Source organism: Carcharodon carcharias, chromosome 33 (genome assembly GCF_017639515.1).
Source record: "Carcharodon carcharias isolate sCarCar2 chromosome 33, sCarCar2.pri, whole genome shotgun sequence".
In the NCBI taxonomy this organism is placed as follows: domain Eukaryota; kingdom Metazoa; phylum Chordata; class Chondrichthyes; order Lamniformes; family Lamnidae; genus Carcharodon; species Carcharodon carcharias.
The window spans coordinates 375,528-402,026 of NC_054499.1; the positions used below are offsets into that span (position 1 = coordinate 375,528).

Consider the following 26,499-nt stretch of genomic DNA (forward strand, 5'->3'; position numbering starts at 1 on the left):
CAGTGTTATACAGTGACAGACCCGTCCCCACCAGTACTGTACCCCAGTGTTATACAGTGACAGACCCGTCCCCACCAGTACTGTACCCCAGTGTTATACAGTGACAGACCTGTCCCCACCAGTACTGTACCCCAGTGTTATACAGCGACAGACCCGTCCCCACCAGTACTGTACCCCAGTGTTTACACAGTGACAGACCCGTCCCCACCAGTACTGTACCCAGTGTTATACAGTGACAGACCCGTCCCCACCAGTACTGTATCCCAGTGTTATTATGTGACAGACCCATCCCCACCAGTACTGTACCCCGTCCCAGTGATCCCCATCAGATCCCCTGTCCCAATGATCCCCATCAGATCCCCTGTCCCAGTGATCCCATCAGATCCCCTGTCCCAATGATCCCCATCAGATCCCCTGTCCCAGTGATCCCATCAGATCCCCTGTCCCAATATCCTCATATTTCACAATGGCTGGAAGGTCTCAGCAGAAACTGTCCAAGGTAAGGGTACTTGCTGTGCCCTCCGAGGGACAGGAGGTACTTGCTGTGCCCTCCGAGGGACAGGAGGTACTTGCTGTGCCCTCCGAGGGACAGGAGGTACTTGCTGTGCCCTCCGAGGGACAGGAGGTACTTGCTGTGCCCTCCGAGGGACAGGAGGTACTTGCTGTGCCCTCCGAGGGACAGGAGGTACTTGCTGGACCCTCCGAGGGCAGGAGTTACCTGTGCTGAGAGAAATTGGGCAGCTGGTCTACATTCTCCAGGTAGCTGGCCAGCCAGCTCATGGTATTGTTGATAGCTGCATTGTCCTGTCGCTCTTTCAGAGGTGTGTCGACTGTGTTGAAATCTTCCTGTTTGATACGTTCTGGAGTGGCATCGATAATCTGTTCAGCCAAAGTTATCATATCCACCTGGTGGGAAAGGAGGTGGATGATAAGAGATTTCAGATCAGAAAACGATAACTGGATCATCTTGTGGAGTAAGAGGGGAAGATCAGATTCAAGCCACCAGTACAAATGCAGCAACTTGTGCTCAAGACTTTAATATCCTGTTTCTTTTAAAACAAATTGTTCATGGGACGAGTGTCACTGGCAAGGGCAACGTTTCACTGCTCACCCCTAATTCCTTCACTGTCGCTGGGTCCAAATCCTGGCACTCCCTCCCTAACAGCACGGTGGGTGTACCTACACCACATGGACTGCAGCGGTTCAAGAAGGCAGCTCACCACCACCTTCTCAAGGGGCAATTAGGGATGGGCAATAAACGCTGGGCCCAGCCAGCGAAGCCCACACCCTAGAAAGAATTTTTTTAAAAAACTGCCCCTTGAGAAGGTGGTGGTGAGCTGCCTTCTTGAGCCACTGCAGTCCATGTGGTGTAGGTACACCCACAGCGCTGTTAGGGAGGGAGTTCCAGGATTTTGACCCAGCGACAGTGAAGGAACAGTGATATATTTCCAAGTCAGGATGGTGAGCGACTTGGAGGGGAACTTCCAGGTGGTGTTGTTCCCCATGTGTCTGCTGCCCTTGTCCTTCTAGATGGTAGTGGTCGTGGGTTTGGAAGGGGCTGTCAAAGGAGCCTTGGTGAATTTCTGCAGTGCATCTTGTAGATGGTACACACACTGCTGCAACTGTGTGTCGGTGGTGGAGGGAGTGAATGTTTGTGGATGGGGTGCCAATCAAGTGAGCTGCTTTGCCCTGGATGGTGTTGAGCTTCTTGAGTGTTGTGGGAGCTGCACTCATCCAGGCAAGTGGAGAGTATTCCATCACACTCTTGACTTGTGCCTTGTAGATGGTGGACAGGCTTTGGGGAGTCAGGAGGTGAGATACTCGCTGCAGGATTCCCAGCCTCTGACCTGCTTTTGTAGCCACAGTATTTATATGGCTGGTCCAGTTCAGTCTGGTCAATTGTAACTCCCAGGATGTTGATAGTCGGGGATTCAGTGATGGTAATGCGATTGAACATCAAGGGGCAACGGTTAGATTCTCTCTTGTTAGAGATGGTCACTGCCTGACATGTTGCATGAAAATTATTTCACAGAAGGGGTGGGGGAAGGGGAACGAATGGACACCAATGAAGAGTTTGGGTTCAGAAGGTCAGGGGGATAATCTTTGAGAGATGTTTCCAAGCCCGCTGTTGACCAGCGCGGTTGATGGGTTTAGGGAGATTCCCCAAGTGCATGGGTGGGATTGCTCATTGCTCCATCAGCAAACTGGACATAGCTGGCCAATCACCAGGTCAAAGAGACGCAAGGTTAGAGAAGGCTGAGGTGGACCGAACTCTTACTGTGATCTATAAATGAAAAGAACTTTGCCATAAACGTTCTGGGAGACAGGGAACAAGTGGAGGTTTCCAGAGAAAGCAACAAACAGGACTGGATCTAGGGGCAGGGGTGGGATATGGGGTGGAGCTGGTAAGGATAGCGGGGAGAGCACAGGGAGTTGCTAGTTGGGCGCAAGCTTTCTCTTTCACCTGTAATACATCGACGGAGGGCAAGAACTCTTCATTCTCGACATTTTCGCTGAATCGTAGGAGTTCAGTCTCCATGGAATCTCTGCCTGTTGCCATTGCAAACTGCCTCGTGCTGTTAGTCACTAAAGTAGCCTCATAGTCCAGGAAGAAGTGTGATTCTGCAGTGCCGCCATTCTGTGTTTTGTGAGGCTCACTGTCCTCGTGCAGGTACCACAGGTTACCAGGCTTATCCTTACTTTCTGCAACAGCGGAATTCTCGATGCAAAGGGCTGTCCTGTCGTGATCCTTTGGTGCAGAGGACACGGTGGTGAGAGCCGGCTGTTGCTGCGGCTCACAGACCTCCATCGCGATATCTCTCTCAGCTGTCGGGCAGAGTTCAGGGCTGGTCACCGGCGTGTCTCTGTGCACAGAGCCACTGGAGTATGCAGAGGTCACTGACAGAGGCCCCGAGCCTTCGGACAATGAGGATGGAGATGAGTTACTGCTCACAGTGCTCAGGCCTGTGTGGAAGGATAAAAGGCAGATTACGACAAACATAACAAGCACGGCTACCAACTGGGAGCTGTAAACGTACACGCCAGTTTTTAAAAAAAACCTGACTTTGAATCTCTACTTTCTGCTGTAAAATACAGCGCCACAAAGCGAAATGGGAAGTCTATCTTTGTGCAGTCCCAAAGCAGAGGCCTTGACCATGCTGTGTGGAACTCTGTGTCCCACGGTTCGAGAGTTCAGTGCTCCAATAGAAATTTAATCCAGAACCTGCAAAGATGAACGAATTAATCCTGGGTCCAGTGCAGAAACAGGCAAGGTGTCCACTCTATCAACAGAGCAGGGGTTTAGAGAAGGCAGACAGAGAGTTGGAAAGTGCACTTGTACCTGTATCTGGGCTCACTGACAGGGGTGAAGGGGCCTTGCTCGCTTCAGGATTGCTGCCCATCCACAGCTGCCAGTTTGTGTCCGTTCCATCGATGTCAGGTAGCCTGGCCCTCAGTGAGCTCCCATGGACCTGAGAGTCCTGTCTCTGCAGCTCCTCGAGACACACAGCCAGTCTCACGTGACCACGGGAACGTGCCACATGCAAAGGGAGGCGTCCCAACGAGTCCGGGATGGCAAGTGCTTGGCTGTTCCATCCATAGAGGGTAACAGCTGCTTCAACATGCCCCAACGCGCAGGCCCACATCTGTAGAAATAGAAACAAGGCCAGTGGCTTAATCAACTAGAAAGGAACAGCCTCCAGGTCACACTCCGATACATTCTGCAATCATGCTTTCAGCTCACCCGCTCCTCTGCTGTCTGTATCCCAACTTGCACCAAGTGCTGTTCACCTAATACCCTCACTGCTCGGCGATCTGCATCGGCTCCCAGTCTGGCCGTGTCTTGATTTTTAAAAATGTTATCCTTGTTCTCAAATGCTTCCACAACCCCGCAGCCCCTCCCCACCTCTCTAACTTCCTCTGGCTGTAAAACCCTCCGAGATCTCTGATCTCCTCCAACTCCGGCCTCTTGAGCAACCCCCCCCACCGATTCCCATCGCTCCACCATCGGCGGCTAGCCCTTCAGCTGCCTGTGGGGGGGGGGCCCTGAGCTCTGGAATTCCCTCCCTAATTCCGTCTCCCTCTCTCTTCCCCTTTGGGATGTTTCCTCAAACCTCTCTGACCATCCCCTACCGAGGCTCATTGAGACATGTTCCAGCGAAGGGTCTTGGTGACTGACGTGTGCTGTCCATTCCCGATCAGTTGGGTTTCTCCCCCCTCCCCAGTTTCCACAGGCACCATTCTTCACCCCTGCTGCTGATTCTGGGCTGATTCCTGGTCCCCAGTTTCACTGATATCCACACACGGAGTGTCCAGTCAAACTGAGACCAGCCGCTGCCTGGTGGTGTGAGCAGCTGTTTCAGCAAAGACTCAGGGCTTGGAGCCTCTGCTCCTTCTAGCCAGAAGGACCACAGGCTGCTCTCTCGTCACAGAGAGACGACTGGTGGTGCGTTTAACCCCAGGGTCACCACACCTCAGGCCAGGGGCGAGGTTGAGAGGCGGGGCCTTCATGGATGAGCTCAGCCGGTAAGTTGAACCCACACCGTTAGCGTCACAAACCAGCCATCAGCCAACTGGGCTCCCTGATTTATTTACGTGGGTGAAGGACCTCCTCTGCCAGGAGTGAGCTGTCCACCACATCTGACAGCTCCTCCTGTCCTTCACCCACTTAAATAAACTAAACACCAGCCAGAAGATTTGCCAATTCTTTCCCAGGAATTGACAGGACTCACCAGAGGGGTACACGAGAAATGGTCAACGTTCAGGGGATCCACCTCTTGCTCCAGATCTAAACTTTCTGCATTAACCATCCTGCAGGATTAGAAAACATGGTAAATATTACAACCAAAACCTCAAATCCAAGAAAACATGGTTTCACCAAGGCAAGCCATTTCCTGCCTGGTATGGTTACATTTATCACCATATTACAACACCGAGGGAGAGGTGCTGGGTGTAACCGGTGCTGTGATTAGAGCACTGAGTGTGAGGTGCTGGGTACACCCGGGACTGTAATTACTGCACCGAGAGAGAGGTGCTGGGTGTAACCGGGACTATGATTACAGTACCAACGGAGAGGTGCTGGGTGTAACCAGAGTTGTAATTACAGCACTGAGTGTGAGGTGCTGGGTGTAACCGGGACTGTAATTACTGCACCGAGGGAGAGGTGCTGGGTACAACCGGAACTATGATTACAGCACCAACAGAGAGGTGCTGGGTGTAACCAGGGCTGTAATTACAGCACTGAGTGTGAGGTGCTGGGTGTAACCGGGACTGTGATTATAGCACCGAGGGAGAGGTGCTGGGTGGAACCGGAACCGTGATTACAGCACTGAGTGTGAGGTGCTGGGTGTAACCAGGGCTGTGATTACAGCACCGAGGGAAAGGTGTTGGATGTAAGCGGAGCTGTGATTACAGCACTGAGTGTGAGGTATTGGGCGTAACCGGGGCTGTGTAACAGCATCAAGGTGCTTGCCTCCATTTGATGAGGGTCTGAATGAGCCGGCCATATCCCTGTGCCGCAGCAAGGTGCAGTAGTGTCATGCCACGGAAACTGATGCCGTGAATGAGGCGCTCAGAGCGGAGCCAACAGGAGCGGGACATCATGGTCTCGCAGACAGCAATGATTCGTTCCTCAAACGAGTCTGAAGAGGCCTGTGGAGGGAAGAGAAACACACACTACACAATTGTTCTGATTCTGAGGGGCTTTGACCGGGTAGATGTTGAGCAGATGTTTCCACTAGTGGGGGATTCTCGAACTCGGGGACATAGTTCCAGAATAAGGGGACACCCATTTAAAACTGAGATGTGAAGGAATTTCTTCTCTCTGAGGGCAGTGAGTGTCTGGAATGTGGAGACAGGATCACTGAAAGTATTTAAAGAGGAGGTAGGTAGATTTTTGAACGATCAGGGAGTTGAGGGTTATGAGGAGCTGGCACGAAAGAGGAGTTGAGGCCTGGGGCAGATCAGCCATGATCTTATTGAAGGGTGGGGCGGGGTAGAGGGGCCGAATGGCCTATTCCTGCTCCTATTTCTTATGTTCACACGAACACAATTTGCTTTCAATCTGTGGGAAGGCGATGTTAGAACAGTTTCGACGTCAGAGTCCTTGAAGAGAAAGGAGTCCGCGCGATACTCAAACCCTTCGAGTGTTCTCTGCTGACTCAGTTATAAGGGACAGTTTTGGAGCCATCCCTGACTTGGCCTTTGTTTGCAGCTACGACATCATCAAGAATAGGAATAGCAGCCAGGTTTCTTGCTCCCCATCTCTATCCTCACAGCCCATTCTCACACGTGTGAAAGTCAAGTTCAGCGGGATTGAGAGGCCGATCGTTGTGACACCTACTAGTGGAACAGCAGTCACGGATCTGAAGCCTAGCAGGTGCCCAATACCATCAGAAGGGACGATGTCCAGCACCTCAATGCAATCCTTCTGTCCAAGCCACATTCTCAGTGACAACCCCCAGCTGAGTTCAATGGCTGAGTCTCTCTAACTGCGAAACTGACAAGCAGAAGCTGGACAAGCAATTGAGGCCTCTCGGCCTCACACAGACTTTCCTTAGCAAGGAAAGATAGTCAGAGAGTCAACAGAAGGGAAGGCTTGCATTTCTATAGCACCGTTCACATCCTCAGACGATCAAGCTCATTCACACTTGTCACGTTACTGCTCCCACCAATAATTATCCCGTAACCAACACGATAATTGCTGGCAGAGGTGAATGAGCTCGATGCACAAGTGCAAGGACCCTCACTGCTGCACAACCCTTTTTCATGGTGATTAAGATTACCCTTGTGTCAAGTGATGGGAGTTAACTGATTAGAAACTGCAACAGCGACATTTAATAACTCCCTGAGCTGGTGGCTCCGTGACTTCTCTCTGTGGTGTAACAAACAAAATCACAACAGAATTGGTCTTGATGTCCAGGAAAGATTTAGTCATTGCAGGTCTCAAGCCGGACACATTGCCAGAGTTAAGACGCACATACACACAGAGGTCAGAGCAGCACAGTGAACAGCTAGTACAGCAGAACGGGACAGTCAAGCGGGAACAGACAAGTCAGAGTGCCCCAGATCCCACAATCCCTCTGGATAACAAAAAAACGATCAATTTCAGATTTAAAACTAACACTTGATCCAGGATCAATTGCCGTTTGCAGAAATGATCCAAACTTCTGTCATCTTTCTGTGTGTAAAAGCGTTTCCTCATTTCACTCCTGAACAGTCTGCCTCTCATTTTCAGGCCCAGACTTCACAACCAGTGGAAACAGTTTCTCTCTATAAATCCTATCAATCTATCAATCCTGTCTGTTTCCCTCAAAATCTTGAAGACTTTGATCAAATCACCTCTTCACCTTTGAAATTGCAGGGAATACAATCTCTAGTTCATGTTTAATCTCTCCCTGTAATTTAAACCTTGGAGTCCAGGTATCATTCTGGTCAATCTGCGCTGCACTCCCTCCAGGAGCACTATATCCTTCCTGGGCCAGAGATACAGATGGCAAGAGGAGACACTGAGATGTTAGATGAGAAGCTGGAAGCAGGTCGAACATTTTCCACTACCCACAAATGGAAAAAATGAATTCCACGTTGCCTCACAAACATATTTATTCCCCTCGGAACCATTTCTCTTGGCTCAGTGTGTGACAGGAGATAAACAGTCACTTTGATCCTACTTTGCAAACCCTTGACTTAATCACCTTCCTTCAACAACCTTGCCATAAATAGATGGGAGATAATATATAAGCAGCCACTGGACATGCAGCATGGCTGGGAGATGATATATAAGCAGCACCCCACCCCCGGACATGCAGCATGGCTGGGCGTTAATATATAAGCAGCACCCCCCAGACATGCAGTGTGGCTGGGAGTTGATATATAAACAGCACCCCCCACCTCTGGACATGCAGCATGGCTGGGAGATGATTTATAAGCAGCACCCACCCCCCACCAGCCCGGACACGCAGAATGGCTTCAGCATATCTAAAATTAACAAGGATGCAAGACTCAAAGCGAGTTTAAATTGCTTAACTAACTAAAGCTCTATTTGCACAGTCAAATATAGAAACAAAGATCGAGGCTTTAGGTGTCAGCAACGTCAAGGGTGTACAAGTTGCACGTCATTCGCCAAGATATTTTAAAGCTGTCACTACACATCATTCACTCTTTCCCCTTGTCCTTTGGCATAGTGCAAACCAGTTGCTTCTTCCATCTGCTGTTCATATCCCACTCTGCAGCCTTTCCCAGGTCTGCTCTGCACCACCCCCCACTCTCCCCCTCCCCCCCACCAACTCTCCCCGTCTCCCATCCATTCTCCCCCCCAAACCCCACTCTCCCCCTCCCCCACCAACTCTCCCTGTCTCCCACCCATTCTCGCCCCCCACCCCCCACTCTCCCCCTCCCCGTCTCCCACCCATTCTCCCCCCCACTCTCCCCCTCCCCCCCACCAACTCTCCCCGTCTCCCATCCATTCTCCCCCCCAAACCCCACTCTCTCCCCCTCCCCCACCAACTCTCCCTGTCTCGCACCCATTCTCCCCCCCCACCCCCCACTCTCCCCCTCCCCACCATCAACTCTCCCCGTCTCCCACCCATTCTCCCCCCCCACCCCCCACTCTCCCCCTCCCCCCACCAACTCTCCCCGTCTCCCACCCATTCTCCCCCCCCCACCCCCCACTCTCCCCCTCCCCCCACCAACTCTCCCCGTCTCCCACCCATTCTCCCCCCCCACTCTCCCCCTCCCCCCCAACAACTCTCCCCGTCTCCCACCCATTCTCCCCCCCCACCCCCCACTCTCCCCCTCCCCCCACCAACTCTCCCCGTCTCCCACCCATTCTCCCCCCCCCACCCCCCACTCTCCCCCTCCCCCCCATCAACACTCCCCGTCTCCCACCCATTCTCCCCCCCCACCCCCCACTCTCCCCCTCCCCCCCAACAACTCTCCCCGTCTCCCACCCATTCTCCACCCCCCACCCCCCACTCTCCCCCTCCCCCCCAACAACTCTCCCCGTCTCCCACCCATTCTCCCTCCCCCACCCCCCACTCTCCCCCTCCCCCCATCAACACTCCCCGTCTCCCACCCATTCTCCCCCCCCACCCCCCCACTCTCCCCCTCCCCCCCAACAACTCTCCCCGTCTCCCACCCATTCTCCCCCCCCACCCCCCACTCTCCCCCTCCCCCCACCAACTCTCCCCGTCTCCCACCCATTCTCCCCCCCCACCCCCCACTCTCCCCCTCCCCCCCACCAACTCTCCCCGTCTCCCACCCATTCTCCCCCCCCACCCCCCACTCTCCCCCTCCCCCCCATCAACTCTCCCTGTCTCCCACCCATTCTCCCCCCCACCCCCCACTCTCCCCCTCCCCCACCAACTCTTCCTGTCTCCCACCCATTCTCCCCCCCACCCCCCACTCTCCACCCCACCAACTCTCCCCGTCTCCCACCCATTCTCCCCCCCACCCCCCACTCTCCCCCTCCCCCCCACCAACTCTCCCCGTCTCCCACCCATTCTCCCCCCCACCAACTCTCCCCGTCTCCCACCCATTCTCCCCCCCCACCCCCCACTCTCCCCCTCCCCCCCACCAACTCTCCCCGTCTCCCACCCATTCTCCCCCCCCACCCCCCACTCTCCCCCTCCCCCACCATCAACTCTCCCCGTCTCCCACCCATTCTCCCCACCCCCACCCCTCACTCTCCCCCTCCCCCCACCAACTCTCCCCGTCTCCCACCCATTCTCCCCACCCCCACCCCCCACTCTCCCCCTCCCCCCATCAACACTCCCCGTCTCCCACCCATTCTCCCCCCCCACTCTCCCCCTCCCCCCCAACAACTCTCCCCGTCTCCCATCCATTCTCCCCCCCCACCCCCCACTCTCCCCCTCCCCCCCAACAACTCTCCCCGTCTCCCACCCATTCTCCCCCCCCACTCCCCACTCTCCCCCTCCCCCCCATCAACACTCCCCGTCTCCCACCCATTCTCCCCCCCACCAACTCTCCCCGTCTCCCACCCATTCTCCCCCCCACCCCCTACTCTCCCCCTCCCCCCAACCAACTCTCCCTATCTCCCACCCATTCTCCCCCCCCATCAACTCTCCCCGTCTCCCACCCATTCTCCCCCCCACCCCCCACTCTCCCCCTCCCCCCCACCAACTCTCCCTGTCTCCCACCCATTCTCCACCCAACTCTCCCCATCTCCCACCCATTCTCCACCCCCCAATCTCCCCATCTCCCACCCATTCTCCCCCACAACTCTCCCCATCTCACACCCATTCTCCCCCCCACTCTCCCTGTCGTATAACCTTTCTCCCCCAACACTCGCCCCATCTCCCACCTATTCGCCTCCCCCCCCCACCAAATCTCTGTCACTCTCCTCGCCTCTCCCCCACTGACTCCCCATCTCTCCCTTGCCCCCATCGCTCCCCTACCCCCGAATTTCCTCGTCTCTCCCCTCCCCATGACTCTCCTCCTCCCAAATCTCTCCCCCTCCCCCCGACTCTCTGAAGATGGTTGGGCCAAGGACACTACCCTGAGGAACTCCTGCAGTGATGTCCTGGAGCTGAGATGATTGACCCCCAATAACCACAACCATCTTCCTTTGTGCTGGGTATGACTCCAACCAGTGGAGAGTTTTCCCCCCGATTCCCATTGACTCCAGTGTTGCTACAAGTACATAAGTAACTGAGAAACTTCAGAATAGGGATAAAGCCACTAAAGGATACACACAATAAACTCCAAAGTAATGGCAGTGAAATGGCATATTTACAATAATAAATATTTTGTCTCTGTATTTAAGAATAACATGGTGGACATGACATTATAAGAGACGATCAAAAAAGATAATAAGATATTTAAGGTGGAAAGTAGGGAGAGATAATTGATATTCTCTCAAACTTTGGTTAGTTTAAGAAAACTGAGCTGATGGATAAAAGCAAAATACTGCAGATGCTGGAAATCTGAAGCAAAAACAAAAACAGCTGGAAAAACTCAGCAGGTCTGGCAGCATCTGCGGAGAGAAACACAGTTAACATTTCCAGTCCGTATGACTGTTCAACAGAACTAAGGAAAAATAGAAAGGAGGTGATATATAAGCTGGTTTAAGGGTGGGGGTGGGACAGGTAGAGCTGGATAGAGGGCCAGTGATAGGTCGAGGCAAAGGAGAGATTGCCAAAGATGTCATAGGCAAAAGGACAAAGAGGTGTTGACGGTGGTGATATTATCTAAAGGATGTGCTAATGGTGACATTAAGGGTAGAAAGCAGGATAAGCAAGGTACAGATTGCTCTAGTGGGGGTGGGGTGAAGGTCCAGATAGACCTAGTGGGGGTGGGGTGAAGGTACAGATAGCCCTAGTGGGGGTGGGGTGAAGGTACAGATAGCCCTAGTGGGGGTGGGGTGGGGTGAAGGTACAGATAGCCCTAGTGGGGGTAGGGTGGGGTGAGGGGGAAGGTACAGATAGCCCTAGTGGGGGTGGGGTGGGGGGAAGGTACAGATAGCCCTTTTGGGGATGGGGTGGGGTGAAGGTACAGATAGCCCTAGTGGGGGTGGGGTGGGGTGAAGGTACAGATAGCCCTTGTGGGGGTGGGGTGGGGTGAAGGTACAGATAGCCCTAGTGGGGGTGGGGTGGGGTGAAGGTACAGATAGCCCTAGTGGGGGTGGGGTGGGGTGAAGGTACAGATAGCCCTAGTGGGGGTGGGGTGGGGGGAAGGGATCGAAATGGGCTAAAAGGTGGAGATAAAACAATAGATCGAAATAAATTTAAAAATAGTTGGGAAAAGAAAAATATATTTTAAAAATTATAAATTAATGTAAAAAGGGGATATATTTTTCTTTTCCCACCTACTTTTAAATTTATTTCGATCTATCGGCTATCTATACCTTGCTTGTCCTGCTTTCTATCCTTAATGTCCCCATTAGCACATTCCTTAGATAATATTACCACCTTCAACACCTCTTTGTCCTTTTGTCTGTGACATCTTTTGGTTATCTCCACCTGTCACTGGCCCTCTATCCAGCTCTATCTGTCCCACCCCCCCTTAAACCAGCTTATATATCACCTCTTTTCTATTTTTCCTTAGATCTGATGAAGAGTCATACGGACTGGAAACGTTAACTGTGTCCCTCTCCGCAGATGCTGTCAGACCTGCTGAGTTTTTCCAGCTGTTTTTGTTTCAGAAAGCTGAGCTGGTTGGACTGCACCTGTGTAAGATTCAAATAAGACAGATAAGAGATGGCAAGGTTAGAATAACAGATGTAAAAATCATTAGAAATGGGAAGAGTGTCACACTATTGGCAGACAACTAATATGGTTCTTATAAAAAAGGAAAAATGATTAACTCCAAGAAACTATTGACCCATTAATTTAACATCTGTGGTAGGATAGATAATGGAATTCTTACTGGAAGGTGTAACAGAAAAACACTTCAAAATAGAAACTAGTCGGCATGGATTCCCAAAGGGTTAACCTTACCTAATTCTTTGAGAAAGTAACTAACAGGGTAGATGAGGGTGATGCTGTAGAAGTAATATATTTGGATTTTCAAAAGCTCTGCAATAAGATGCTATGTAATAGATTCAACACGAAGGTAGAGCCAAGGGACAAGCAGCAAAATGGATAGAAAGGTGGCGTTCCACAGGGATCAGCACTGGGATCATTATTCATCGGCATCTACACCAATGCTTTGAACTTGGGAATCAGAAACACAATTCCAAAAGTTGCAGGTGATACCAAATTGGGAGGTGCAGTTAATACAGAGGAAGACTGACAAAATACTTCAAGGCGTTGCAGATTGAGCATGTAATTGGTAAATGGACCTCACTACAGCTAAGTGTGAGGCTGAACATTTAGTTGGAAGAATAAAGAGGTCATTTTATCCCTTGGAAAATACATGCCTTATTGGGGTAGAGAGAGCGAGAGTCCAGGGGCAAAGATAAACAAATTCCTGAAAGTGGTGATGTAAGATGATGTGGCTGTAAAAAAGCACTTGAAGTCACTTCTAGAGAGAGAAAACTGAAAAGCAGAGGAGTCATGTTACATTTGTTAGAGTCTTGATTAGACGACACTTGGAATACTGTGCCCAATGTTCATTTTATACAAAGGACATCATGGCAGACAGGATGAAGAAAAGGGTCACCAGAATGAGACCAGGCTCGAGAGGCTAGGGCTCTTTTCAAAGAGAAGGCTGAGGGGTGACCTGATAGAGATCTTTAAGATTATGAACCAGTTTGATAGGGTAGACGGAGAGAAGATGTTTCCAGTCGTGGAGGAGACCAGCACTAGCGGCCATAAATATAAGATTGTCACAAGTAAATCCAATCGGGAATTCAGGAGAAGCTTTTTTTACCCAGAGGGTGGTACCCCAGGGAGTCGTTGCGGTGAAGAGTATCGATACATTTAAGGGGATGGTGGATAAACACGTGAGGGAGAAAGGAACAGAAGAATATGGGGATGGGGGGAGATGGAGAGGGGGGTGGGGAGGAAGCTCATGTGGAGCAGAAACACCAGCACAGAGCAGATGGGCCGAATAGCCTGTGTCTGTGTGCTGGACTCTGTGTAATACTACGTAATAATTTGGATATAAGGTTAGAGGAAGTGGTATCCACATCAACAGATGATTCTGAAATAGAAGGCACAATAAATAATTCTATGGGCCAAAGGAAACTAAGAAGCACTGGCAAGATGGTGTAATGGGAAAACAGTGGCAGATCTTACCAAGTGTGAGATGGTAACTTCTAAGTTGAGGTGCTAGAGAGTGAAGAGCACAGACTCACGGGGATGTTGTCCGATCTGAGGGAATACAGCTACAAAGCATAACCTGAGAAATTGGGGCCAGTCTCATCGGGACAAGGGAGCTGAAGAGGATATTTGGAATCATAAAGGGATGGGATGGGGCAGAGTAGATGGAAACGGACAATTCCCAAAGGTTGAGTGGTGTAGAACTAGGACAAAGGTTTAGTATGAAACATAACAGAATTAGAATGGAGAGTGAGGAAGCTTTCCCTTTTTCTAGAGGCTTCGCGAGGTTGTGGGATACTCGATCAGAGTCAGTGATTGAAGCTGAAATCACATCGAGGTTTAACAATCAGTTAGATAAGTGCTGGTCAGAAAAGCAAAATGAAGGGATGTGGACCAGAGTGGGTAGCTGGGAATGAAATTTCTCTCCGAGAATGAAGAGCAACATGGACTGTTGAATGAAAATGAAAGACTTGCATTTATATAGCACCTGTCATGACCATTGGACATCCCAAAGTGCTATACAGCCACTGAAATATTTCTTAAAGTGTGAAGTTTTTGAACAATTTGAATGGTCTGTTTGCATGCGGTAATTTCTACAACAACTGCTGCTATCGTTCCATCAATATTCTTCATTCTTCCATCGCCTGTCTCTCACAGTGAGGCAGGGTCTGCACAAGAGGAAACATTCACACACTGACATCGAGAGGGCACATGGCACAATGCTCACCACACTCGACCCTGGGTCACTAATGAACCCATGGGACTGCGACTCAGATCCTCCCACCACTGGGCTGGGGCCTGCAGTGCGGTGGTCAAACCGCTGGATTGTATTAATGTGATCACAACCCCCAATTATAATCACGGCTGCTTCGTTTAAAATAAGGTGAATGGGGGCACGGATATGTCACCATCGCCTTCCCCTACATCAGGCGGAGTGAGTGTGAGCGATTCCTCACAGTGAGAAAGCAAGGGAAGCTCCAAGGCCCATGGAGTGGGCATCAGCAAGGGAAAGGGGAGTTAAATCAGATAGCATTGGCTTGCTCATAGCACGATTCAGCACTCACGTTCCCTCTAACTGATCTGAGGGTTCAACCGCTTGGTCCCTTTAAGTTTCTTTGATTGGTCACATATGTCCGGTAGTTTAAAGGTGGGTTTGTGTATGACCTGAACGGGGACACTCAGGATGCCTCATAGCTACAAGCTTAGAGGAAACATTATCCTTAACTCAGTTTCCAAAGGAACTGACCCATGTTGGGTTTGAGTTCCAAAGCACATGGACAGGTCGGGCTATGTAGATGAAGCAGTAAGTTACCACTGACAGATCGTGAGTGGGCAAAACTATGGCAGATGGAGTTCATTGTGGAAAAGTGTGAGGTCGTTCAGCCTGGATCTGAGACAGACAGACTGGAATATTTTCAAACTGGTGAGAAAATGCAGAAGCAAAGGGATTCACACACCCAAATACACGGACCACGAGAAAACAACTGGACAGGTACAGACAGAAACCAAAAAGTCTAACTGAAGGTTGGCCATAATCTCGAGAGGGATGGAATACAAAAGCGATGCTTCAAACGTGTACAATATTGGACAGCCCCCATCTGAAGTAACAGAGTTCAGCACCTCGCCTTGAGAAGCTCTGGGAGTGGGTCCAACACAGACTGATCAGAATGATACCGGTGCTAAAGTGGTTAAAATGTGTGAGATTCGGCTGCACAAAGTTAGTTTACATTCTGAGATTTAGAGAGCTGAGAGGTGATCTCAAAGTGTTTAAATTGTGAGAAGAATTTGATAGGGTCGTTATAGAGAAACTATTTGCTCGGGTGTGTTTGGGGATGGCGGGGGGCACAGGGGGTGGAGTGGAGTCTGGAACAAGGCGGCAGAATCTTCCAATTGGAGCCTGGCTGTCCGGGGGGTGATGTGAGGAAGCATCTCACAGAGGGGAGCGGGAGTCTGGAACTCTCTCCCTGAAAGACTGTGAATGTTGGGGGATTGATTGAGGACTGAAATGGATAGATTTTTGCTGGGCAAAGCTATCGAAGGCAGTTGGTGGAGTTCAGATACAAATCACCAGAAACCAACAAAATGGCAAAATTGGATAAAAACACTGTGTGGCCACAATGTAAATCATTCAGTCTGCGCTGAGCGCTCTGTCAGGGATCACTGTGAGATTACACAGTGATTCAGTCTGCACTGGGGGCTCTGTCAGGGACCACTGTGAGATTACACAGTGATTCAGTCTGCGCTGGGGGCTCTGTCAGGTCACTGTGAGATTACACAGTGATTCAGTCTGCGCTGGGGGCTCTGTCAGGGATCACTGTGAGATTATGTAGTGATTCAGTCTGCACTGGGTGCTCTGTCAGGGATCACTGTGAGATTACACAGTGATTCAGTTTGCACTGGGGGCTCTGTCAGGTCACTGTGAGATTACACAGTGATTCAGTCTGCGCTGGGGGCTCTGTCAGGGATCACTGTGAGATTATGTAGTGACTCAGTCTGCGCTGGGGGCTCTGTCAGGGATCACTGTGAGATTATGTAGTGACTCAGTCTGCGCTGGGGGCTCTGTCAGGGATCACTGTGAGATTATGTAGTGACTCAGTCTGCGCTGAGCGCTCTGTCAGGGATCACTGTGAGATTACACAGTGATTCAGTTTGCACTGGGGGCTCTGTCAGGTCACTGTGAGATTATGTAGTGATTCAGTCTGCGCTGGGGGCTCTGTCAGGGATCACTGTGAGATTACACAGTGATTCAGTCTGCGCTGGGGGCTCTGTCAGGGATCACTGTGAGATTATGTAGTGACTCAGTCTGCACTGGGGGCTCTGTCAGGGATCACTGTGAGATTACACAGTGATTCAGTCTGCGCTGGGGGCTCTGTCAGGGATCACTGTGAGATTACACAGTGATTCAGTCTGCGCTGGGGGCTCTGTCAGGGATCACTGTGAGATTATGTAGTGACTCAGTCTGCACTGGGGGCTCTGTCAGGGATCACTGTGAGATTATGTAGTGACTCAGTCTGCGCTGGGGGCTCTGTCAGGGATCACTGTGAGATTATGTAGTGACTCAGGCTGCACTGGGTGCTCTGTCAGGGATCACTGTGGGATTATGTAGTGACTCAGTCTGCACTGGGGGCTCTGTCAGGGATCACTGTGAGATAACACAGTGTTTCAGTCTGCACTGGGTGCTCTGTCAGGGATCACTGTGGGATTATGTAGTGACTCAGTCTGCACTGGGTGCTCTGTCAGGGATCACTGTGGGATTATGTAGTGACTCAGTCTGCACTGGGTGCTCTGTCAGGGATCACTGTGAGATTACACAGTGATTCAGTTTGCACTGGGGGCTCTGTCAGGTCACTGTGAGATTACACAGTGATTCAGTCTGCGCTGGGGGCTCTGTCAGGGATCACTGTGAGATTATGTAGTGACTCAGTCTGCGCTGGGGGCTCTGTCAGGGATCACTGTGAGATTATGTAGTGACTCAGTCTGCGCTGAGCGCTCTGTCAGGGATCACTGTGAGATTACACAGTGATTCAGTTTGCACTGGGGGCTCTGTCAGGTCACTGTGAGATTATGTAGTGATTCAGTCTGCGCTGGGGGCTCTGTCAGGGATCACTGTGAGATTACACAGTGATTCAGTCTGCGCTGGGGGCTCTGTCAGGGATCACTGTGAGATTATGTAGTGACTCAGTCTGCACTGGGGGCTCTGTCAGGGATCACTGTGAGATTACACAGTGATTCAGTCTGCGCTGGGGGCTCTGTCAGGGATCACTGTGAGATTACACAGTGATTCAGTCTGCGCTGGGGGCTCTGTCAGGGATCACTGTGAGATTATGTAGTGACTCAGTCTGCACTGGGGGCTCTGTCAGGGATCACTGTGAGATTATGTAGTGACTCAGTCTGCGCTGGGGGCTCTGTCAGGGATCACTGTGAGATTATGTAGTGACTCAGGCTGCACTGGGTGCTCTGTCAGGGATCACTGTGGGATTATGTAGTGACTCAGTCTGCACTGGGGGCTCTGTCAGGGATCACTGTGAGATAACACAGTGTTTCAGTCTGCACTGGGTGCTCTGTCAGGGATCACTGTGGGATTATGTAGTGACTCAGTCTGCACTGGGGGCTCTGTCAGGGATCACTGTGAGATAACACAGTGTTTCAGTCTGCACTGGGTGCTCTGTCAGGTCACTGTGGGATTACACAGTGATTCAGTCTGCACTGGGGGCTCTGTCAGGGATCACTGTGAGATAACACAGTGTTTCAGTCTGCGCTGGGGGCTCTGTCAGGGATCACTGTGAGATTATGTAGTGGCTCAGTCTGCACTGGGGGCTCTCCCAGGGATCAGTGTGAGATTACACAGTGATTCAGTCTGCACTGGGTGCTCTGTCAGGGATCACTGTGAGATTACACCGTGATTCAGACTGCGCTGGGCGCTCTGTCAGGGATCACTGTGAGATTACACAGTGATTCAGTCTATACTTGGTGCTCTGTCAGGGATCACTGTGGGGTTACACAGTGATTCAGTCTGCACTGGGGGCTCTGTCAGGGATCACTGTGAGATTATGTAGTGACTCAGTCTGCACTGGGGGCTCTGTCAGGTCACTGTGAGATTACACAGTGATTCAGTCTGCACTGGGTGCTCTGTCAGGGATCACTGTGAGATTACACAGTGATTCAGTCTGCACTGGGGGCTCTGTCAGGGATCACTGTGAGATTATGTAGTGACTCAGTCTGCACTGGGGGCTCTGTCAGGTCACTGTGAGATTACACAGTGATTCAGTCTGCACTGGGTGCTCTGTCAGGGATCACTGTGAGATTACACAGTGATTCAGTCTGCACTGGGTGCTCTGCCAGGGATCACTGTGAGATTATGTAGTGACTCAGTCTGCACTGGGTGCTCTGTCAGGGATCACTGTGAGATTACACAGTGATTCAGTCTGCACTGGGTGCTCTGTCAGGGATCACTGTGAGATTACACAGTGATTCAGTCTGCACTGGGTGCTCTGTCAGGGATCACTGTGAGATTATGTAGTGACTCAGTCTGCACTGGGTGCTCTGTCAGGGATCACTGTGAGATTACACAGTGACTCAGTCTGCACTGGGTGCTCTGTCAGTGATCACTGTGAGATTACATAAACTCTGTGGAATGTTTTAAAATTCAGTGTTCTAAATGCATTACCTGGTGTGGTATCGAGGTACTGAGCTATATTATAGATAGAGGTAGAGATAGAGATAGAAAGAACAAACATCAGCCAGGGTTCCTGCTCCTGATCACTGTCCAGTGATCCGTACTCTAAATGCCCTGTAACGGATTAGCCACATCTGGAATGGTATGTGGTTAACTGGGTTCTCAGATGAGAAGGTTTGAACATAAATTTCAGAGGTGAACAGGATTTACACCAGGCACTTTTTACATAACCAAATAGCACTGGAACAATGGGTTTAAATCCTCTATGAGTTGTTGTATCACATTACACTACCCTGTACAGTGTTAGCACAGTTTCAGCAGCACTACTCTATCAACCCTCACTTTTCACAACTGCTCTGAGCAACACTGTCCTCACTGGAACTCTAGTACAGTGTCCGCACTGGAACTCTAGTACACTGTCCGCACTGGAACTTTAGTACACTGTCCGCACTGGAACTCTAGTACACTCTCCGCACTGGAACTCCAGTACACTGTCCGCACTGGAACTCTAGTACACTCTCCGCACTGGAACTCGAGTACACTCTCCGCACTGGAACTCGAGTACACCGTCCATACTGGAACTCGAGTACACCGTCCATACTGGAACTCGAGTACACCATCCATACTGGAACTCGAGTACACTGTCCATACTGGAACTTAAGTACACTGTCCATTCTGGAACTCTAGTACATTCTCCACACTGGAACTCTAGTACACTGTCCACATTGGAACTCTAGTACACTGTCCACACTGGAACTCTAGTACACTGTCCACACTGGAACTCTAGTACACTGTCCACTCTGGAACTCTAGTACACTGTCCACTCTGGAACTCTAGTACACTGTCCACACTGGAACTCTAGTACACTGTCCACACTGGAACTCTAGTACACTGTCCACACTGGAACTCTAGTACACTGTCCACTCTGGAACTCTAGTACACTGTCCACACTGGAACTCTAGTACACTGTCCATACTGGAACTCTAGTACACTGTCCATTCTGGAACTCTAGTACACTGTTCACACTGGAACTCTAGTACACTGTCCATACTGGAACTCTAGTACACTGTCCACTTTGGAACTCTAGTACACTGTCCACACTGGAACTCTAGTACACTGTCCACTTTGGAACTCTAGTACACTGTCCACACTGGAACTCTAGTACACTGTCCACTCTGGAACTCTAGTACACTGTCCATTCTGTAACTCTAGTACACTGTCCATACTGGAACTCTAGTACACTGTCCACTTTGGAACTCTAGTACACTGTCCACACTGGAACTCTAGTACACTGTCCACTCTGGAACTCTAGTACACTGTCCATTCTGTAACTCTAGTACACTGTCCACACTGGAACTCTAGTACACCGTCCACTCTGGAACTCTAGTACACTGTCCACACTGGAACTCTAGTACACTGTCCACACTGGAACTCTAGTACACTGTCCATACTGGAACTCTAGTACACTGTCCATACTGGAACTCTAGTACACTGTTCACACTGGAACTCTAGTACACTGTCCACACTGGAACTCTAGTACACTGTTCACACTGGAACTCTAGTACACTGTTCACACTGGAACTCTAGTACACTGTCCACTCTGGAACTCTAGTACACTGTCCGCACTGGAACTCTAGTACACTGTCTACACTGGAACTCTAGTACACTGTCCATACTGGAACTCTAGTACACTGTCCATACCTGGATGTGCATCTTGTCTCCAGTTCCCACTTTTTGTTGCTGGCTTGAGTTCGAAGCTGTCATCTCTGCCATTCGCTTTTCCATCTGCTCCAGTCGCTCCAGGATCGACATCCTGAACTGATTGTCTGAACAATAGGAATGTAGGGGATGGTTAGATTCAACACAGTTCCATCCTCCTGCTCATCCTCTCTCCCTCTCCCTGACACTCCCTCCCACAGGTGCCAGTCACCTTCCACTACCTCACCCAAGGAGAGTTGAGGAGAGTGGCAGAGGCAGCAACTCTGATGAAAGGTCACACCGCCCCGTCCAGCCGTTACAGCCCCCACACTGCCCCGTCCAGCCGTTACAGCCCCCACACTGCCCCGTCCAGCTGTTACAGCCCCCACACTGCCTGGTTTAGCCGTTACACCCCCCACACTGCCCCGTCCAGCCGTTACAGCCCCCACATTGACCCGTTCAGCTGTTACAGCCCCCACACTGACCCGTTCAGCTGTTACAGCCCCCACACTGACCCATTCAGCTGTTACAGCCCCCACACTGACCCGTTCAGCCGTTACAGCCCCCACACTGCCCGGTCCAGCCTTTACACCCCCCACACTGCCCCGTCCAGCTGTTACAGCCCCCACATTGACCCGTTCAGCCGTTACAGCCCCCACACAGACCCGTTCAGCCGTTACAGCCCCCACACTGACCCGTTCAGCCGTTACAGCCCCCACACTGACCCGTTCAGCCGTTACAGCCCCCACACTGACCCGTTCAGCCGTTACAGCCCCCACACTGACCCGTCCAGCCATTACAGCCCCCACACTGCCTGGTCTAGCCACTACAATGGAAGTTGACACAAAGTCTGCTAATGAGGACATTTTTGAATCATAAAGCAAGAACCATTCTAATTCCACGATTGGAGTTATTCTCACTGCTGAGAGTAGGATTACACACGTGAGTCAGATGCAGTCCCTGCAAATACTCTTGTGCCACAGTTTTTATGCTTTGATCTTGAACACATTGCCGTGAGGCTGTGCTGTACCCTGAAAGCTGCAATATTGATGGCGGGAGTGACATCTGGGTCCAGGACAGGGAGGAAGGAGATACGGAAGTGTGAATTAGTGTGAAATATGCCCCTAGAGTCCACTCACGCATTCCTCCCTCAGTCAGAGCATACAGCACAGTACAGCCTGTCCCTGACTGACCAGCAACGGACAGCGCTCATACTGGGGTCTGAAGCCTGGTTACACCAACACTACCTGTCCCAATTGTATATCACATCCTCGATCGCTCAATATCAATATCAAGCAGTATTTTAATGATGGCTACATTCTCATTTTGATCTCGTGTGCGTGGACTGGGCTTGTCTGATCACCCACAAGACTTCCTCTGGTAGCTGAATGACCTACATACGTTGAACAAATTTCTTTTGCCCCGAGCTTCAGTCTCCAATATCGCGTTGGATTTACAGCACCCTGGTCCATGTTTAGTGCAGCACTGTCTCTCAGCTTGATATCTCTGGCCAGATCTAGTGCTTTGGTGTAGATGTAATCTATCACATGCGGACATCGAGCACATATTGTTTCTTTGACAATAGCAGAAAAGGGTGACATGCAGTTTAAACTGGTGAGCAGACACTCTGCACTTAACAGGCACATTGGAAATGAACTCGGAAGTGACAGTGTCACTCAACGGGATGCTTGTAAAATATGTGAAGCCCGAAGTAATTTGCACTGTTCTACACAGACAGCGCACACACACACACAGACACGGGGAGACACACAGATACACATGCACACACACACACACACACACACACACAGAGGCACTTACACAGGGTGACACACATGTACACATACACACGGGGAGACACATACATGCACACAAGGAGACACACGCACACAAGGAGAGACACACGCACACACAAGGAGAGACACGCACACACAAGGAGAGACACACGCACACACAAGGAGAGACACACGCACACAAGGAGAGACACGCACACACAAGGAGAGACACACGCACACACAAGGAGAGAGACACGCACACAAGGAGAGAGACACACGCACACAAGGAGAGAGACACACGCACACAAGGAGAGAGACACACGCACACAAGGAGAGACACACACAAGGAGAGACACACACACACAAGGAGAGAGACACACACACAAGGAGAGAGACACACACACACAAGGAGAGAGACACACACACACAAGGAGACAGACACACACACACAAGGAGACAGACACACGCACACAAGGAGAGACGCACACAAGGAGAGACACACACACAAGGAGAGAGACACATGCACACACACACACGCAGAGACATACACACACACATGGAGACACGCATATACACACAGGGACACACACACAGACCGACACAGACACACACACAGGAATACACACGCGGACACACACTATCACACAGGGACACACGCTGTCACACAGGGACACACACACAGACCGACATGGACACACACGCGGACACAGACACACGAGGACACACACGCGGACACAGACACACACACGCGGACACAGACACACGCAGACACACACTGTCACACAGGGACACACACACGTGGACAGACACGCGGACACAGACACACACACGTGGACACACACACACGCGGACACACTGTCACACAGGGACACACACGCGGACACAGACACACACACACGGATACAGACACACACACGTGGACACACACACACACGCGGACACAGACACACACACGCGGACACAGACACACACACGGACACAGACACGCGGACACACACACGGACACACACCGTCACACAGGGACACAAACAGGGACACACACTATCACACAGGGACACACACAGGGACACACACTGTCACACAGGGACACACACTGTCACACAGGGACACACACAGGGACACACACTGTCACACAGGGACACACACTGTCACACAGGGACACACACAGGGACACACACTGTCACACAGGGACACACACTGGGACACACTGTCACACAGGGACACACTCAGGCACACACACTATCACACAGGGACACACACTATCACACAGGGACACACACTGTCACATAGGGACACACACTGTCACACAGGGACACACTCAGGCACACACACTATCACACAGGGACACACACTATCACACAGGGACACACACTGTCACATAGGGACACACACTGTCACACAGGGACACACACTGTCACACAGGGACACACTCAGGCACACACACTATCACACAGGGACACACACTGTCACACAGGGACACACTCAGGCACACACACTATCACACAGGGACACACACAGGCACACAGGGACACACACTGTCACACAGGGACACACAGTCATCTTCCATGGTCAGTAATCAACTGTAATCTAAGACAGAATGAAACATGTTGTATCTTCCTCCCATTTTAAGTTTTTATATTTAGAAAGCTATTTCTCTGTGCAAGTAGCTGACATCTGTCCACCGACACAGCTGGCAGGTACACCGCTTTGTCACTTTGCCCCATTTTGGAGCATCACCTTGGCCAGGTTGATCCCAGTGCTAATTCCTTGGTGCACCTGTGTCTCGGATTCCCATCAAACTCAGCATTACTGCTTCTGACAGCCCTCTGGGCAAATCCTTTGCTCCCAGCCCTTTATTTTGCAGCAGAGGATGCAGACTAGCCCTCCAAAGTGTACCAACTGATGCAGAGAGTGAGGCTGAGAGACTGACAGTACCATACAGGCTGAGAGCTGCCAATTACTTCCTGCAGCACCCATTCCTGAGCACCTGATAGGTGACTTCAGGTCATTTCCATTCATTCATAATCACCAGCCAGCAATCCCCCGGCACTCAGAGTCAGAAATGGCACCTTCAGCAAGCACGATGCCCTCTCTCTCTCTCTCTGCATTACAGGCAATTAACAAGCGGCACTGGATCCAACTCTTAATCCAAAGTGAAGCAGACACAAGGGGGGGGGGGACAGCGTTACAGGTGGAACCTCCAAAGCACAAAACTCCACCAAGATTACTCAACTCCAGCTCAACTCCTGCCTTGCAAACACGACACACAAGTTGGCCAACTTACCTTCACTTTCCTGATCCATCTTCTCACCTGAGACGAGGTGCACAAAAAGTTCAAAACTACAGCAAGTTTACCTCCTTCACTCCCACAGGTCTCTCTCCCTCTCTGTTCCTCTTCCCCTAGCGGCTCCGTGTCCAGGGAGTTATTGTGGGCTTCTGCTCACCTGGCCATCTCTATTTCTGAGATTAAAAAGGGCAAACCAGAAACCTGCTTTCTGTTAAAAAAAAAACCGATGGAAGGTAGTGTCAGGGCCGTCCGCAGACTGCTGGCATCCCCGGCTCTTGGAGAAAGAGCAGCTCAGCACAGTGCAGCAAGGCACTTACTGTCCCGCTAAATGTCACATGTGCAGACAGGGTCAAATCGATGAGGTGGCGCTGATCCACCTTGTAAACTTCACCATGACTAATGGCCCACAGGCAGCTCTTTCATCTCCATTCAAAGTTATTTTCCAGAGAGGGAAGGGGGGGTTAAAAAAAACCCTGTCTCTTATCCTCCGCAGAATGCTGCACTTACTCCTGCATTATGACAAATCAAAGCGGGCCCTCCCTCCCTCCTCCCTGTACCAAAATAGCCACAAGTGGAGCTGGACTGCAGGCTGCTGTTGTGTGAACCAGCCTACCCGCCTACTAACCGGTCTGCCCGCCCATCCCCCACACCTCCTCCGAGCTAGTTTTCAAGTCAGTTGCTTAATGAGTTCACTGCCACATGCAAGCTGCTGCTGCTGATGGACAGGAGGAGCTCATCAATAGATTCCAGTCAAAACTTTGGGAAGGGGAGGGTGGGGTGGGAGAGCTGACAGACAGCAAGTGCTGTGCAATAGCAGAGAAAGACCAAAGGATCAGCCTTTGCTGTGCGAGTACACACACCAGCAGCTCTCTGAGAATCAGCACTCTGCGTTTCACATTCTCTTTATCTACAACTGGGGAGTAGGCAGCAAGCCAAAAGTACACTTTCAGTTTGTGATAACGGAATAATGTGTCTTAAAAATTCTCTAAACACACATTTCCCTCACCGTGACTCCAGCCATTAGCCCCCTGGCCTGGAGAACCACCCCCACATAGAAAGTCAGACTCAAACTCCTTTTCACCACCTCAGGACAATCCCAAAATGCTCCTCAGCCAATGGAGAGCTTTCGAAGTGTAGCAATCGCCCTAACATAGGAAACACGACAGCCAAGTTGTGCAGGGCAAGGTTCCCACAAACAGCAATGTCATTAAGACCAGGTCATCTGTTTTTATCAAGTGATGGTGGTTGAGGGATAAATATTGGTCCCCAGGTTACTGGGGAGACATTCCCTCCTCGTCCTTGAAATAGTGACCGTGGGACCTTCTACTTCCACCTGAAAGAGCAGATGGGGCCTCAGTTCAACATCACATCCCCAAACCTATGTGGTTCTCAGGAGCTGCCACTAGATTCGCTATTTCCTGGTGCTTTATAGAAAGCAGTAGGGGATGAAGTGAGGATGGGCTGAGCTGCCCCAAGTGAGCAATGTCACTGCTAACTCTCAGAATCAGAAGGGTACAACACAACCTGGAAATTCACACTGAAACGAAGGCTGTTAATGGAAAAGCACATATCGCACTGTAGGAACGATCGTGCTCACTGGCTGGAAGGATATACTATCTTTACACTCACAATTTCAAAACTAACCAATGAATGAAAGCTTCAGTCATGTCCTTTCAGTTGATCATTTCCAATGAGCAAGCAGCAGCCTCCCGGTCTGTACACAGCCACTGCTATAGCACACACGTCTGACCCCTACCACTGTCTACACAGAGCAGCTCCCAGTCTGTACACAGCCACTGCTATAGCACACACGTCTGACCCCTACCACTGTCTACACAGAGCAGC

General features: G+C 50.9%; 1 protein-coding gene across 1 annotated transcript in view; it reads right to left on the minus strand.

Annotated features, from left to right (window-relative positions):
• Positions 1-714: 714 nt before the first annotated feature.
• LOC121272200 (calmodulin-binding transcription activator 2-like) overlaps positions 715-26,499 on the minus strand; it is a 156,066-nt gene continuing 130,281 nt past the window's right edge. The window contains exons 11-16 of the mRNA XM_041178725.1: positions 20,596-20,720; positions 5,471-5,649; positions 4,731-4,809; positions 3,341-3,644; positions 2,465-2,964; positions 715-906 (exon numbers count right to left, since the gene is read on the minus strand). Of these exons, the coding sequence (XP_041034659.1) occupies positions 715-906; positions 2,465-2,964; positions 3,341-3,644; positions 4,731-4,809; positions 5,471-5,649; positions 20,596-20,720 (1,379 nt within the window). The remainder of the gene's footprint in view (positions 907-2,464; positions 2,965-3,340; positions 3,645-4,730; positions 4,810-5,470; positions 5,650-20,595; positions 20,721-26,499) is intronic.